Below are 17,095 nucleotides of genomic sequence, written 5' to 3'. Positions count from 1 at the left end.
TTTCCAGACCTTCCACACACATTGAAGAGCCATCAGCAGCCACTCATATAAGAAAAGCCAGATTTCCAGCTAATGTAACTCTACTGACACTATTAAAATAGACCCATACAGCCCTGTAGTTTGACTTCAGTTTCTGGTTTTGTCCTTTAACTGCTTCAAGATAAAGAGACATTTTTTCTTTACCCTGTCAACACAACTGATACTATTTCCTCTTCTAGGTGAGCTGTACACCGAAGCAGCAGAAGCAGCAATGGAAGCCATGAAAGGCAGACTGGCAAATCAGTACTACCAAAAAGCAGAAGAGGCTTGGGCGATGATGGAAGAATAACAACGCAATTAAGCAGTTCTTGTATATAATTATTTTTTAGACTTGCTGCATTTGCAACTAAAAAGATGTATTTTTATGTGGTGTTACCAGTTTCTTTTTTGTTATTTTAGTTTTCTAATTTTTGAGGGGGAAAATCCAATTGTAAGGGGTATGTACAGTGCCATAGCATAGCTGGTGTTTGAAAGCTGTCATACAGGCACACTTGACCTTTTGTATTCTTTTTTAGCTGTTAGAACTGAGGGGCCTGATTGTTTTGTTTAGGTTTCACATGTCATTTTTACACAGCAAATGCTCAGTATGTTTACATTTGTCTTCTGCTCCTCACACACAGAAAAAAAATTTTCCTAAATTCTCAGCATTTCTTCTTCATTTTTGGTGTCTCTCACCAGATTTGCGTGTGAGTGTCAATTTTCAATTTAAACATGCAGCTGTTCATTTTAATAAGTTGTCATACTCTTTTCCACTGGTGTTGTGGGCACTTCTGTAACTCTTTCCAAATGAATTCCAGGTAGAATCCTTACAGTGACGGGAGGAGCAGGGAAGGTGCTTCTGATTGGCAGTGAGGATATTCAGGGTAGAATATGTTTTATTCACTACCAACATTGCATATTTTACCATCAGAAAATGGCTGATGTTCCTGATGAGGTGACTCTCATCGTTTACTTTTCTCATTTTCACGTTTTGCACCAAATTATAGCCTAGTTACATAAAATTCTACTGATCTTATGTGATATTTGTCCAATGATGTACAGTAGCAAGGTCTGTAATATATGGATAACTTGAAGTTATTTTTACAGTGACATCTCAATTCTCAGTGAAGCTAGATCATCTCAATTAAAATGAGAATACACCTTCCACCATTTCCAGAGGGAGTTTTGAAAAGGTTAGAGGCTGTTGATTTACTTGTTTTTATGTATAGAAAATAATTTATCTGTTTCAAATAGCTTTTAAAATAGTGTTTTATCTGTGAATGGTTTCAAATGCCAGTTAAAGAAAATTGCTGTTTAAAAAGAGGAAACAATATTATCCCCATACACTTGATTTTCTGTATCCTGTTTGCATAACCCTAATCAGTAATGGGAGGACAAATAAATGTTGGTAATTGAATTAGCATTGTATAGAGATAAATTTCTTCCAAATCCAGTGTTTTATTCTAAAGCTGTTGTCTCATCTGTACAGTTAGTACAGAAGATGTTCCTATTTCTTGGTCATGGTTTACATTCATTTTGCAGGAGATTGAGATGGAAGCTTTTTGGCCTTACAGCCTTCTGAGGGTGTAAATTGATATGAATAAGGAGCAGCCCCTCTGAAGTGCTGAATGATGAGTAATGCTCACCAGCCTCACTTAGCCAAGCTTTTAAAAGCATGCTTAAACTAAGCAGGGTGCTAGATGATGCAGTTGATTTAATTGGGATTTCTTGCATGTATAGCCAAGTAATACTAATTTCTTGTAAAACATAGAAACCATTGGAGGAACAGAAATCAGTTTGTCCTTTCCTGTGCGAGTTCCTGTCACTGGGCTCCAAAGTTGCTCTACCCATTTACTTTATCAAACAGATCATAGAATCATAGAACGGTCTCAGTTGGAAGGGACATTAGAAATCATCTAGTTCCAAACCCCTGCCACCAGCCAGGACACACCTTCCTTTGGACACCTTTGGACTTGATGATCTTAAAGGTCTTTTCCAATCAAATCAATTCTATGATTCCACCAGACCAGGTTATTCCAAGCCCCATCCAACCTGACCTTGAACTGCCAGGGATGGGGCAGGCACAGCTTTTCTGGGAACTTGCGCCAGTGCCTCACCACCTTCATAGTAAAGAACTTCTTCCTAATGTCTAACCTAAATCTAACATCTTCCAGTTTAAATCTTCCATTCCCCCAAGTCCTATCACTATGTGCCCTTGTAAAAAGTTCCTTTCTGTATTTCTCTTATCTTGAATTGTTGTTTAAACAATATTCAAGCATGATGTTAGTGTCTGAAAGAGGTGGTATCCTGGTGGTTAAGGAAGTGAGACAGGAAGAATCCTTTCTAGGAGAGAAGGAAAAGTTATCCTTGGATGTTGTACTTGCGGGTGGATGCTGTAACCCCAGGCAGTTATAGCTGTGAGTAGCCTTGCAACACATGGCCACATTTTCTTGCTTACGTTCTTTTTATTTTGGTTTTGTTTTATTGTAAAGGTGAAGCTCTTCACCCATTAATGGAGGAATGTTTAATTTCTAGATCTCAATTGGACTTAAGTAGTTAGCAAGCTAGGTACCGAAATAACCAGATTTTTGACCTAATAAGCTGAAATAGAACCAGAGTTTGTAGGATCACAAGTCAGATGGATGTTCTAAGTGCCTAGCCAAAGTTCTGCTTTAGGTGCCTAAAGCCTCATTTGGATGTGGCCTTTTTGCTCTTCAGTTCATAATATGAAAATACCAGCTCTTAATGAAGGGTGAAGGTGCCATTTCCCTCTGAAGACAGCTTAATAGTCAGCGTTTTGTGCAGAACTGATACAGTGTAGACATTATAACAAATTCAGACAGAAGGATTTGTTTTCCTCATAAGGTGTTGCTGCCAAGTCTTTGAGATCTTGTTTGAGAAGGAAGCATGTGTAAGAGGAACAACCACCATGTAGGGAACAGAGGAGATTGAGTGTGCTCATCCAAAACGTGTCCATAAAGGGCATAGACTGTGATTATTGACACTTTTTGATGTAGTTTAATTTGCTAAATTCAGTAGTTGCTGACAGTTCTCTGTAGATCTGTTATGTAAATGTAGACACAGCTCAGTGGAAAGATTATGATGATTAATTCTTCGTGGCAAATACTACTTTCTTTGTGATGTACACTACCTTCTGCCCGAAGGTGGTATCACATTTTTCAGCTGTACAGTAAATACAATTGACAGATAATTTGCAAATGGAAAATGTTTACAGAAATATGCACAACTTCTTCTGTGACATTCTTTGGAAGAGAAAACCTATATATTTGACAAACTCTTGGAATGATATTGCTATAATGCTGTATTTTTAATCTATTCACAATGAATAAATAAAAATTTTGTATTTTTAAAAAATGTGAAAATAAAGCTGAGGCTCAGCCTGCCAGAACTTACTCAGGTTCAGTGTTTCCAAATGGCAGTGGAAATATTGCCTGGGTAAGGAAAGGGAGGTGGAAGCCTTTGTTTGTATGTCAGACATGCAAATACCAATTGCCTGCATCACTTAGTCCTCTCATTGACTTTGTCTGGTTTCATTCTGGCTGGTCAATAAAGCTGTTCTTTTTGTCACTTTTCTCAGTGGAGTTTTAGTTACTGCATGTAGGGGGCCGTTTTTGTGTTTTCCTTTATAATCTGCCCATGTTCAATCCTACTATTGCAAGCTTCCAGAAACCCTCTGTGGAGTTTTATTTCTTTCATCTCTGATTTCATTTGCTTTTAAGAGTCAAAAGTAACTAACTGGGAGGCAATAACTAGATGTACATCTGCAAAATCTGTTTTCCTCAAGAAAACTGAAATGGTTGATGTGCTGTTTTATTTGCATTCAATTACACATGCATGTCTGTAAGTGATATGGCAGATGTACGACAGATGTAAGGACTGAACTGTTCATTTGCAGGACTGCTGTAGAGGCATTCTTGCGCCTTCAGTCTTTGTTTGGTCCTTCTAAAAGAATAGAAATACCTGTCCTCTTATGATTTGAGATGGAGTGTTTTGTCATAGCAGCTACAATACCTAATATCACGTTGTTATCTTCAGTGTGATTTATTCCCCTTTCTGTTCAAGAATAAACTGTCAGGACAGGGAATTGCTTGAAAGAGTCCGGCGCAGAGCCACAAAGATGCTTAAGGGAGTGGAACACCTCCCTTATGAGGAGAGGCTGAGGGAGCTGGGTCTCTTTAGCTTGGAGGAGACTGAGGGGTGACCTCATGAGTGTTTACAAATATGTAAAGGGTGGGTGTCAGGATGATGGAGCTAGGCTTTTTTCAGTGATATCCAGGGGTAGGACAAGGGGCAATGGGTGTAAACTGGAGCATAGGAGGTTCCACGTTAACATCAGGAAGAACTTCTTTACTGTAAGAGTGACAGAACATTGGAACAGGTTGCCCAGGGGGGTTGTGGAGTCTCCTACGCTGGAGATATTCAAGGCCTGCCTGGACAAGTTCCTGTGTGATGTACTCTAGGTTACCCTGCTCTTGCAGGGGGGTTGGGCTAGATGATCTTTCGAGGTCCCTTCCAACCCTCGGGATTCTGTGACTGGCCCTTTTAAGCTACTAAAAATTGAGCTCTTAATGTTGCTTTTTTATTGCTTTATTAAGACAGGTATAATTTGTTATACCTCTATAGATTAAAAAGTGTGAAATTGTTCTGTAGCAAAGGCTCTTTGAAATAGCTGAATCTCCTAGCAAAAAGGGGCCTCCTCACTCTAGTGTCACTAAGGTGAAAAAAGGTGACATTTGGTGCTTGTCTTTAGCTATAACTGCTATAACAGAGATGGAGTGTTTGGGAAGTGTAACAAAGGAAGTGGAATAGCATCCATCAGACAGCATAGAGACAGCCAGAACTTACAGCTCATCACGTGTAAATAAGAATATTGCCTGTTTCTTCATTATTGGTTTATGGGACTGATTTGAATCTCTCTTCCTTACAGGTGTGCTTTCACTTCTGAGAGCAGAATGACTGCTGACAGACACAGATGTAGTTTAGGTAGGCCAAATCAGTCTTTCTCATCTTAATTTTAAAAGGGAGGATTTCACTGGAACCTCAGATTGGATTCAGGGCCAGGGCTCCTGGTGATGAGTCAGGCTATGTGCAGGTTTAAGTTCCAGGCATCTCTCATGTTCCTCCTACTACTGGGGACCTGAACACCTCATGGAGACATCTCATGGGTTTGTAACCATCGGGCCTGGTTCTTGGTCTGGACCCAGTTGACACAGATGTTGGCTCCTTGCTGTTCTCTGGCTAACTCCTGTGCCAGAGAAGCAATACAGTGAGGCTGATAGAAGTTCACTCTTTTTTTAATTTGGAAAAGGTCCCATAGTTATCTTACTTTGCACTAATAAAATGAGAACCCTGGTGACCCAACTGCCAGCCCCAAGGGGCAGCCTGTGCTCTTATCCCCTGTAAGTGCCACTCATGGCTGACTAGAATAATCTCGGGTGCACAGGCTTCCTCCAGCGGTGAGGAGAAGCATCTCTGTGCCCAGGCACAAACATTTCCGGGACAGAGGCTGAGCTCATCCGTGGCGGGGCACCCATCACTTCTCTGGGAGGGTGTTGGTACTTCTCACTGCCTGGGCAAAAGGACCTGGGAGGCTGAGCAGCCTTTGTAATAAGAAAACCACTTTTAAGATGCATGTAGCTTCTCACATGCATTATCTCCCCCCATTGAAAGTGCAGTGCTGAGGACAGTACCCCATGTCCACTGCTGCCTGGACAAGAGCTTAGAGACCGCTATATCAGACTCTTTCCCTGAACTTTTCTGTCTGAAGGGAAGTTTGCTGTGTGAAGCCACTTGAGGTCTGCTTCTCCCAAACATCTCCTGCTTTTCTGCAACCAGGGCTCTGGGAGGAGTCAGTTCCCTCTGTTCTTAGGAAACCCTGCATCCGTCTGAAAAGGCAGTGAATTGGGAGTGTAGAACTGCAGCAGTGCTGAAGAAGGATCCCATTCACACATATGTGTGTGCTGTTATTTCTCAGTGCTTTTGTAGGCAGTGAATGAAATTTTTATCAAGACTGTGCAAAGTTGCAGCCTCTTACAATGTTGAAGGTGCTGAGGTCCTGGCAAAGGTTTCCCAGAGAAGCTGCACCTGCCACATCGCTGGCAGTGTTCAAGGCCAGGTTGGATGGGGCTTGGAGCAGCCTGGTCTAGTGGAAAGTGTCCCTGCCCATGGCAGAGGGTTGGAACTGCTTTGGGGTCACTGCCACCCCAGACCAGGCTATAGTTCTGTGCTTTATGACCCCAGCTGTCTGGTTCCCCTTGTGAGTCTCTGTCCGCATTTTGCCTGACAGTCTGGTAAGTTTTCTTGAGAAATAAAAAGCTACCTTCTTGGTTTAAACCGCGGCACCAGCCCAGGCCTGGCTTCGAACACTGCCAGGGATATGTTCCACTCCCTTTTTCACACCAGCTGCACTGACTGCTGCTGCTACTGCAGCCTGCTGTGCTGGGTTCTGTGCGGCAAGCAAAAATACCACCACGTCAACGATGACGTCTGCTGATTTTTGCCTCTGCCCATTCAGCGAGTTGTAGCTTTGCAGCAAAAAATCAAATACACCGGTTTTAGTGTTTGTTTAGGCGTTCAGAGGGGTGCACAGGCGGTGCCCAAACGTACCGCAAACGCTGCGCCCTGGCATCCACGTGGCAGTGGGGCGGTCAGATCGGCCCCAGCCCTGCCCTCAGCCGCGCTGCATCCCCGGTTGCCTGCGGGGCGCTGCCCCCGCACAGCCCGTTCCCGATCGCAGCGCACGGCTGCAGTTACACCTGGTTGTAGGCAGGGGTTGAAGTGCCCGCCGTGCTTCAGTTGAGGTGGAAGCGATGTGCAGCTAGAGCGCCTGCCGGGGCGGGCACTGCTGAGGGCGAAAAGGCGAGAAAAGGCTTTGCTGCTGTATAACTGGTGGCGAAGAAACCCTTGGCGCGGCGGTAGCGTGGCCGAGCGGTCTAAGGCGCTGGATTAAGGCTCCAGTCTCTTCGGGGGCGTGGGTTCGAATCCCACCGCTGCCAGCGGGTTTTTTTCTGTTGCCGCCAGATGCAGCGCCCCCTGGTGGCTGCGCTGCCCGTGAGAGCATTGTGGGTAGGAGGAGGGCCGCGTCCCCACGTGCCGGCCGGAGTGACGCCAACATGGCCGCTGCCTGAGTGCTGCCCACCGCGCCGTGCACCGCCACCGGGGAGCCGGCGCCCCGCTTCCCGTGCCGGCCCAGCGCTAGGTAGGCAGCTGCGGCTCCGGTTTTGCTCCAACCCTGGGGCGCGTGAGCCACGGGGATCCTGGGGGCGGTGGAGGGGGAGGAGCGTGGCCTGGGCTGAGGTGGGCTTTTCCTGCCCGGAGTGGGCTGTGGAGAGGGGACTCTGAGGGTTTGGCACCGCGGCGCGTACCGGCGGCATGGGGCCACCGCCGTGCGGGAGGGACCCTCCCAGGAGCCGGCGAGGGGTGGAGCCGCCGTGGCGGGGCCCCTGAGGTGAGCGGGCGGTGGTCCGGTCCAAGGCCGAGGCTCCTCGACTCCCCTCACCGCCCGAATCTCCCGGGGCTGTGGAGCTGCGGCTCCGGTCGGGCCGCGGCCGCTCCCCCCGGGGCCGGCAGTTCTGCGCCTCTCGCTTTGGAAGGGCGCAGCTCACACCTCAGAAATGCAGCTGATAGCACTGCCCTGCTGTGCTGGGGGCCCTTTGCCTCACTCCGTGCTAGGTTCGCGTTTGGGCAGCCGGCCGTGGCCTCCCTCCCTGCGCTCCCCCCCTGCTGCCGGGTGCTGTCTGGGAAGGGCGGACTCGCAGGTTGGCAGAAATGAAGAAGTCGCCGTCGGGAGCGCTGAGGTGCGCGTGGCCACCGACGTGGAGGGAAGATGGGGCTTGGCACCGCGACAGGGGCTGCCCCTGCGAGGGTTACCGCGCAGCAGTGAGCTGCTTAAATCCCTGCCCCTGGTAGAGCAGTCCTGGCACTTGGGTACATAAACGTTGAGGTGTTAAAGAGAGGTTCATGCTTAATGCACAGTCTCTTAAATCCTGAAGATGTGGTTCAGTGACATCCCTTCCAAAGAGAGGTCCTGGTGCAGAGGAGCCCTCGTGGGGTTTGCTACCAGAAGATGACTGTGCAAAGCTGCTTGCAGATAAGCAGAGCAGGGAGAGAGCTCAGCAAATAGTTAGGTGAAAATGGTAATTCTCGTCAATGTTTGGAAGGTGCTTCAGCTTTTTTTGCAGCTTCCATTTTACAGTATGCCATGGGCCACCTTGGGCTAGAGGATTGCTGCTGGGGCTGGGCTGAGAGAAGCCTACAGAAGAAAAGCCAGGTGCCAGAGGAAATTACAGTAGTGATTCATGAGATGGCACTTTTCCTACTTTGCTGGTTCATTATCTGAACTGATGCAGCAGGAGTTCCTGGCCTTTCCTGCTCTGCATAATTATACACAAAGACCGTTTCAAGTTTCAGTGGTGGGACTTTGGGGGTCCGTTATTGACATATTCGGGTCATGCTGCGACCTGAATTTGCTGGAGCATTTATTGCAAGCTTGGCTAAACGTCTGTGTGTGTCAGCAGACATGCAGATTGGCAATTTTCCTTCTTACAGTTGTATTAAAGTCTGTGGTAATGAACATTTAAAAAGACAGCTCTAGTACTCAGATGCCTTTCTGAGCTCCAGCGTAGAGGTAGGATTCAGTTGCTGCATTACGGATGTTTACAGTTCTTTAACCACAGTATTTTCCTTTACTGGTTCTCAATTGATGATGTTGTAGGCAGCTAATAAGTGGTTTCATTGGTCCTGTAGTTGCTCACATTGGAGAAAGATTTGCCCTCCTGCAACCGGTTCTAAAGTATGATGATTCATACTAATAAGTTGCATTCTATTTTGATTTGCACCTTAAAGGAAAGTCCCTTTTAAACAAAAACAGTTATGCCAGAAGGAAATTTGAAATGGATGATGACCATATTTGCTATCTCCTAGTGTTTAATTTTGTCAATTTTATGGTGTCATATATGACAAATGTAGACATGAACTCCACCATGTACATATATATACACTATAGACGTAGAAAGCTTCATTCTGATTCAGAAGATTCCTTCATGTTGCATGAGTATTACAAATGGTGCTGGGACACACTCCTTCCTATTTATAGAGCTGTCATTGTCAGGCTCCAATAAAAGGAGCTGTAGTCATTCTTTATCCTTGCCTGAATAAGAAAAAATGTAATCTCTGTAATACAACATTTTCCTTGAGTACTGACAGCTGCATTCAGAAAGATTTTGTCTATAATTGTTGAAGCAGATGACAGACCAGAGACCAGGCCCTTCAGGCTGTTTCCCTTTCTCTCCTTAGCCCAAGAAATCTCTATTTCTATTCTGGAAAGTGAAATAGCTTTCTCAGGAGATAGGAAAAGTTAGCACATATTTGGCACAGGCTGTTCAGAAGGGAAGGTGGTTGCCAGTTCTCTCATAAGGGGTGAGGAAGGAGGGTTTGGACCCAAGTCTCCCACCTTCTGGTGTTCACATATTCTCACACATCTTGGGCATCCTCCAGTCAGCAGCTCTTGTTCTGAATGAAAACTGCAGTTGTTCCACTTCATGCAGTGCTGTCGAGCTGGCTTTGCAGGAGCCTGCTGTACCAGGCCACCCAGGGGATATGAGCAGAGCAGGCAAAATTGGACCTGGCAGATCTAATTTCTTCAAAGCAACATACTCATGCATGTATTTCTGGGAAGAACTGAGTGCCTGACTGCAGGAAATGCTGATCTCTGTCAGGTATCACATACAGTTGTGCAGTAACAGCCTCGGTCTATGCTTGAGGCACTGGCTTTTTACTGTGAAGGTTTTGCATTTCTACAGAATTATTTCAAATATGAGTCTGAAATATTATGAAGGGGCAAATTCTAAGATACAGATAGATGGTGGGAAGAGCCAGGGATATGCTGGTGCATAAAGAAATGGAAAATTCCAGTTCAGTACTGGGAGGGAGGGGTCCTTTTTTGGTAGTGGAAAACCTGTAAGTGAAAAATATGGAATCATATTTCCAGATAAAGTGGCAGAAACAATGTAAATAAACCAGAGGTGTTGCCTGAATGGAAATCTGCTTGTGTAGTGATGTTGATAACACTCATACCCAGAATATCTATCCAGCCTCTCTGAAAGGTTTCTTAGATAACTGCATGTATATTAACAGAATGTTTTGAAAAGTCTGAAGGTCTGTTGAAATATCCTGAGCTGCTCAGGCTGTGGTGGCTTGTGTATTTCAATTAAAAACCTATCACCATCTTGGATGTAACACGAATGGTGGCTGCTTTCTTTCCCAGCCTCTCTGTTGCCAGCTCATCCTCATCCAAGAGGATGTTGCGTCTTTCTCTTCCTCTATGGCAGGTCCAGCAAAGAAGCAAGCTGTCATTGAGAGTGGAAGGCAGTGAAGGAAAGTTCCTCAATGCAGATCTCATTTCTTTGCCAAATCATCTTTGTTGTTAAAACTTTCCTTGATCAGGTTGTGAGAGATCTTATTTTTGTATGGCTATCTTGACCATACCCGCTGAGTAACAGTGTCTTAAATGATCTGAACTGATTTACATTGTTGCAATGGCATCCCAAATAATTTGTAGATCATTTTGTGATTTCAGCAGGGGAAAACTGTTGTTGCTTTAGCTGAGGGATCATTTTTTATTCAAGGATCTGAACCAGACATGACACTGACCTCAGCACTGGATTGAACATGAAGACTCTGCTCTAGAGCACCTAGCACCCAATTAATATAAGAGTCTTATTTTCTTTGGAGTTGGTTTAGTTATGAAGTAAAATCTGTTGTTCTGATGATTTCAGAGGACTTCAGGAGAGGCTGAGGAGTGTGTTTTGGAGCAGTGTGGTCTGAAGCATGGTAGGTCAGGAGACAAGGCTGCAACATGACAGGTAGATGAAATAAATCATGGTCAGCATATTCACGGATGAGAGTACTGTTTGGTCCCAAGCGCAGGGTTTACACAGGCTTTTTTTCTTCACTCACCTCTTTGGTGGGAGCTTTCTCTATTATCTTCTTTCAGGGATTTTTCCTGAGGAGGGAAGTTACTGACCCATGTGCCACTGTCCATAAGGACAGTGGTGACTGCAGTGGCAGTTTCAGAGCTCATACATGCTGACTGACCAGCCAGTGCACTTGTAGATGTGCTGGCTGGAAAATCACCTGCTGCCTGTGTGTTATAGTTATGCAGTATATAAAAGATAAACTTTCTGCAGGTATAAAAGGCCTGTCTTTCCTCTCTAGAACACTGATTTAGTGGTTTCTTTCATGCAGAACCAGCTTTCAGAAAGGTTACATGAACTTACCTATTTTTGAGACACTTGTTTCTTAAATTTGGTGGCAGTCAAGATTGTGAAGTATTAGGGACCTGATAATTCAAACACATACATTCCCTCAAAAACCAGACTGAATATATTGCCACTGAAAGGAACCAACTTGAACAAATACTGTAGGCATGTGGTACATGGCACAGATGTATTGACTCGTATGACATTTCTGTTTTCTTTCAGGTTGTGCCAAGAAATAAGCCAAGAAAAAGCCTTTTGTATCTTAGCATGGCAAATAAAGAAGATGATCCAATTATACAAGAGGTAAAAGTGCTATGTGGCAGCAGTGCTTGTACATGAGGTGCTTTTTCTTTATTATTCCTGGTGTTCTTACATTGCTGAAACAATGTGTTATCTGCATCAGTGGTTGTCCTATAACCAATGGCTTGCTCTGTGCAAGGAAATATGTTGTGTGGGCCAAGTATATGGCCCATGGTATCTATTTTGCCAAAATAGTGGTGTATATGTTGACAGATTCAGCTTAGGTTTTTCACCCTTCATAATCATTCCATGTCAGAAGAGGAAAAGAGGTGGGGAACTTGCTTCTACTACTGTATGTTTCCCATGACTCTTGTATGTCTCTGACGGCTGTAAAAAATCAGAATGCTTTTGATAAGTTAATGCTGTTAAATACGAAGCTAAGATGTTTCATGCCTTCTGTTAAAATAAGCAATTGTGTTCTGATTCTGGACTTATGTAAAGGAATTCTGTGCCCCAGAGAACAGTCACAGTGTTCTGTTAACTTATATGTCTGAATTTACATACCAGAAGTGCAAGGAAGGAAAAAAACCATGAGGAGTAGAAATTGTCAGGAGCGTATCTAAAGGTATCTAAGATGGCAGCTTCCATATGTGAATATTCATGAAACATCCATGGATTTTTCTGTGCTCATGGCAAAATGCTAATACTGAATCAGATTTGGGTAGTGGTTATATTTTGTCTTGATTTAGAAAGATTTTATGACAAAATATGAGTACTGAAGTTACTCTTCAGTCATACTGCCAAAGAGAGAACTTCATCTTTCTATAATTGTGATAACAGATTCCCTTCAGCCCCTTGGAAAAACATTTTCCTCTTTCATTTCAGATTTGTTTGCCAGGTTTCCTTAGAGAGATAAAACACAGCTAAAACCACTGTCTGCTTCCTCCTTATAGTGTTTGTTTGTTTTTTAAAAAAGCCAACTGCAGAATTCCACATTGAAATCAGCAGAGAGGAGACCTTTCACAAGAGAGTCATAAATGTGTTTTATATTAGAGTTTGTAATGAAAAGCCAAAAGTTAAAACTGTCAGCATTTGAGCTCTGGGGATGGTACTTTCATCAATTACAGATGGCACCTGATGAAAGTTATTTGGTTTGCTTTTTAGATTGACGTGTTCCTGGCCAGAAGTCTGTTGGAGAAGCTGTATCTATTTCAGGTATTTCAGTTAACTTGTGTGCAGTGATAGTTTGTTTAAAATAAATTTAAATGAACAAAGCAGCAACTTTCCTTACTGCTTCAGCCTGCCAAGATCTTTGATATAGGCAAGCCTGTTTGGGTCTCAGTCAGTTTTGAAATACTTAGAATTAAATCACTGCCAAGAAAGAAGTTGTCATTTATGGCACAGGCTTGTCATTAAATGGCTCTCTTTAACCACCCTAGGGGAGTGCTTTTAGTAGATGATGTCTTTTTATCATGGTTTGGGTAAATCTGCAATCTGTTAGCCATCTTCTGTCATCACTGATTTTTGCCATCTTTACTAAGCATGATTCTTTAGGACTGACGCTCTTTAGAACATCATCAGTATTCATAAATTAGTGTGAGACATCAGAACAGTCCCCTTACGCTGCGAAGATAAAATAAGCTGGTGGTTAAGTGGAACGTGGAAATGTGTTAGGAAGGTAGAGGTCTGTTTTCTGTTCTGCCACGGAATTTCTCTAATAATTTTATCCTTGTGATTTGCTTTTCCCATTTGCAAAATGGGATGTATGTTGAAGCTGTTAGATGAAATGTTCAGCATAAACCAGTGATGCCCACTGGCAAGCCCAGTGCCTCCTGTCCAGATCCTCTGCATGGCATGTGCCAGCAGAAGCAGAGACGTTGGACCAGGCCATGCAGCCTTGCCCCTGGGACACCTACCCACAGTTGTTCTGTGTCAGGAGGGAGCATTGGTTAGTGATGAGGCCTGCAGGTGTTTTGGAGAAATAGCAGCTCTGAGCAGGATGCTGCTGTGGCTGGAAAATTTTATGCGGGTACCACACTATCCCCTCAGCATTCTCAGATGGCTCAGGAGACTCATGTGGCTAAACCTGGGTTTGGTGTCCTGACTACATGTGGCCTATATCCTGAAAGCTAACACGACTTGTGCAAACCCACAGATACTTTACTTTTAGATAATAACTCTCCAAAGAGTTAATGCTGAGGGATAGGTTTTTAATTGCTTTTAACACTTTCTTTTTCAGCTGGACTAATGTGAGATTAATGTAACCCATTTTCCTGTGTTAACAGTGTATTGAGGGACAGGAAGGGGGTTGTGTAGCAATAAAAACAAAGGACTGAGAGGAAAGCAACAGGCTTTCTAGGTCATACTCCCCAATACCCTGATGACTCACAGATCAGTCAAGTAATTTCTTTTCTTGATGTCTTGTATGCATCTGGCAAGTGGGATGAAGGGACAGGGAAGATTGAGTTAATTTCTGTGAAGTTCTTCGATATTTAAATGAAGAGAGGTTTATGAAATGGGTTTGTTTTCCAGTATCCTATTCGTCCAGCTTCCATGACCTACGATGATGTTACGCATCTGTCAGCAAAGATAAAGCCAAAGCAGCAAAAGGTTGGTCATCGTTTGAGTCCAGTCTATAAAATCTTTTCTATGTTGTGCAGAATGTACTTGGGAAGCGCACAATGTGCTGTTGTTACAGCTATGCAACTACTTGCAGGACCAGATCTCTGTGCTTGGAGGTATGGGGGAGTCTTTCATTGTGCCTGTAAAGTAGAGTTTAGAATAAGAGCAGTTTATAAAGAGAGGAGTTAAAGTCATGATGGAAAAGCCACTTTTAATACAGAATCACGTAGGGAAACATAGTTCCTAATGCTATTTCAGTCTGTAGGTGCTTGTGTGAATACATCTTGATTTGTAAGGTCTTCACAACAGTCAGAAAAGGGTTGAGGTTTTGAGGCATACTCTGTCTTTTATTGTCAGTGTGCGTCTTGATTTCTCTCTTGCCTGACCATGCATCACCAGCAATCCTTTTGAAGTCAGTGAGGTTGTATAGGTAGTGAATATATAGCCAAAGCCAGAATGATTGCACTTGCTTGCAAATGTATCCCAAAACTGTGGCTGTGATTTTAAAACACATTATTTAAAAAATGCAGAAATAGATGTCTGTGATATCTTTTATTCTGGGAAATGTTTAGAAGTGTGCTTATGTGAACCTTGGAGTTAGGATGCATGTTGTGTTCAGGAAGTATGCTGTTAAAATTAGCAAACATTTGCATTGTAAGCCCTCTGGAGACTTGCAAAGCTGCCGTCTCATCCAGGGACTTGTAACTACTTCAGTTTGCAAGTAAAGTAAAAGGAAAAAAATGAGGCAATAGCTGTGATATTCGGCACATCCTGATGAAGAATATATACTGTATTGTTACAGTATGTAAATAGAAATGCTGTGCAGGAAAATGCTTAGTTTTGAACATTTGTCTGAAGTTGAAAGTTTGAGGGCGGGAGTAGTTCTTCCTGTAACTAAAAGCTTGGAACTTGTTTCTGTGCTTCAATCTGTGTAAATCAAGAATAACTATATGTCACCTGCAACCTCAGACTGACCTGAATCTGGCCTTTGCCTCTGAGGAAATCATAGTTACTTTACACTGCTTGGTACCCAAACTAGAAGGAAACATACCATAAATTTGAGAGGTTCTGAATCGATACTCAGCAATGGGAACACTTGAAGGTTATTGCTTATGCACTTGGTCTGTACTTGATAAGTAAGGTGGACTGATAGTGTAGTAGGAGGTATCCAACAAAGTGAAAGTATACTCTAAGGCTGCATAAAGAACTAATTTTTCTGCTCCTGTTAATTTCTATGGGAGCTGATATATCTCCAGCTTGTTTTTAAAAAGTCCCTGTGTTACAAAACCCCATATATAGGCTTAACTTTATGTATTGCCCTGTGGATTTGAATGATGCCACTTATGTATTTAAATCTGCTGTAAGTCTATGGAAATGTTAGCAAGTGTGGGATTGAAATTCAGTTCATGTTTGGGATCCTGCTATGGTAATTACCTGTCTTTCCTATTGTTTAGGTTGAACTTGAAATGGCCATTGATACTTTGAATCCTAACTACTGTCGCAGCAAGGGAGAACAGATTGCTCTCAATGTAGATGGCACGTGTACAGATGAAACAAGTACATATTCCTCGTAGGTGTCCTCTTTGTCTTCATTTCCTTTTTATCGTGGGCATAGACATATGTAAGGCTACTAGAGCTTCAAGGAAAGGTGAGAACAAGGGGCTGGACAGTTCTGGGGGGTGCTCTGGACACTGTTATGTAGCAAGCATTCTTGGAAATAGCCTACATTTTTTGTGTGTTTCCTGAATTCTGAATTGCAAACAGAAAGAATAGTTTATATATGTTTGCTGCAGTTGTTGATAGTCCATTTTGGGAACTGGTGATTTCAGACCTTCAGCATCTGTATGCCACATTGTCTGTGGAATACAGTCTCACAGCATTCATCTGTCTGCAGGAAGCTGATGGACAAGCAGACTTTCTGCTCTTCACAAGCTGCCAGTAACGTTTCCCGCTATGCAGCTGCTGTGTATAAAAAAGGTAAGTTTCTTTTGCTTTCCCCTCAAGAGTGAAACATGGTCATTTCAGGAGTAAAGTCAGACCTGTTTCTTCCTTTTATTTTCAGTCTGTTTTAATTTACTAATGTGTCTTTACAGAAAGGAAAATCTTTCCTTATCAATGTCCTCAGAGTCCTTGAGAACGTCTAGCAAAGTTGTAAATATTATATAAGGACCCTGGGTTTGTAGATGCCTCCAGGATCTTAACAGTGCTTGGTGGCCTGAAATTATATACATTTGTAGTGTAAGTTTATTATTGTTGTTATTTATATTATTATCTCTGTCTAATGGTGGCTGTGTCACTTTCCTGTTCAACACTTTTTGCCCTCTTATCTCCTAATGCCATCCCAGAGTTTTGATCTCATGATTGTTTGAGGTGAAAATATGTCGATTGTCTTCAGTAATGACTGTTTTACCAGGAGTCTCCTGAACTATAGGTCAAGTCTGAGCCAGAATGTGGTTTTCTGCAGGATCTGGTTTCAACACAGAAAGGAAAGTAGCAGAAACAGGTCTTGGTCTTTCATACTCCTTTGAAATCCTGAGTACTGGATGAATTTTTCATACAATTCCTTTTTACGCTCTACTGTATGAAATATTTATGTTCAATTGAAGCTGTGCCTTTACAGAGACAGGGAGATGATGAAAAGTGCTGTCCTTGTGCGTGGGTGGGGATGGAAGCAAACAGCTTTAACCAGTGTTAATTCTCTTTTGCAGGTGAACTTCACCTGACTCCACTACATGGAATTCTTCAGCTGAGGCCAAGCTTCAGCTACCTGGACAAAGCTGATGCAAAACACCGTGAAAGAGAAGCTGCTAATGAAGGTAAATGCTCCATGAGTTGTGTTTTGTTTTAGGAGGTGAGATACAAGTTCTCTCTGTAATTTTACTGATAGAGGCCAGTATATTCTGAAGGTGTTTATTATAACATTAATTCGAAGGCCA

The 17,095-nt window shown here is 43.2% G+C and overlaps 2 protein-coding genes and 1 non-coding gene across 5 annotated transcripts in view; all 3 read left to right on the top strand.

The window, feature by feature from the left end:
• The window catches only part of EEF2K (eukaryotic elongation factor 2 kinase), a 30,415-nt gene extending 26,804 nt beyond the window's left edge, over positions 1 to 3,611 (top strand). For both annotated transcript variants that reach the window (XM_005143374.3, XM_031044011.2), the window contains one exon: positions 219 to 3,611. In XM_005143374.3, the coding sequence (XP_005143431.2) occupies positions 219 to 328 (110 nt within the window). In that variant the 3' untranslated portion in view covers positions 329 to 3,611. The remainder of the gene's footprint in view (positions 1 to 218) is intronic.
• A 3,341-nt stretch (positions 3,612 to 6,952) lies between these two features.
• Positions 6,953 to 7,034, top strand: TRNAL-AAG (transfer RNA leucine (anticodon AAG)). Its single transcript has one exon. It is a non-coding gene; the product is annotated as a tRNA-Leu (tRNA).
• Positions 7,035 to 7,136: 102 nt separating this feature from the next.
• Positions 7,137 to 17,095, top strand: part of POLR3E (RNA polymerase III subunit E) — a 29,887-nt gene continuing 19,928 nt past the window's right edge. Inside the window, exons 1-7 of one of the 2 annotated variants that reach the window (XM_034065305.1) lie at positions 7,137 to 7,237; positions 11,520 to 11,600; positions 12,702 to 12,752; positions 14,070 to 14,147; positions 15,614 to 15,729; positions 16,054 to 16,136; positions 16,868 to 16,975. In XM_034065305.1, coding sequence (XP_033921196.1) covers positions 11,565 to 11,600; positions 12,702 to 12,752; positions 14,070 to 14,147; positions 15,614 to 15,729; positions 16,054 to 16,136; positions 16,868 to 16,975 — 472 coding nt within the window. In that variant the 5' untranslated portion in view covers positions 7,137 to 7,237; positions 11,520 to 11,564. Of the gene's footprint in view, positions 7,238 to 11,519; positions 11,638 to 12,701; positions 12,753 to 14,069; positions 14,148 to 15,613; positions 15,730 to 16,053; positions 16,137 to 16,867; positions 16,976 to 17,095 lie in introns of those variants that run through there. The other variant, XM_031043995.2, reaches the window with a different exon arrangement.

This window comes from Melopsittacus undulatus, chromosome 8 (genome assembly GCF_012275295.1).
Source record: "Melopsittacus undulatus isolate bMelUnd1 chromosome 8, bMelUnd1.mat.Z, whole genome shotgun sequence".
Classification (NCBI taxonomy): domain Eukaryota; kingdom Metazoa; phylum Chordata; class Aves; order Psittaciformes; family Psittaculidae; genus Melopsittacus; species Melopsittacus undulatus.
The sequence above is the reverse complement of the archived record's forward strand: the minus strand, read 5'-3'. Positions and strand labels throughout refer to the sequence as shown.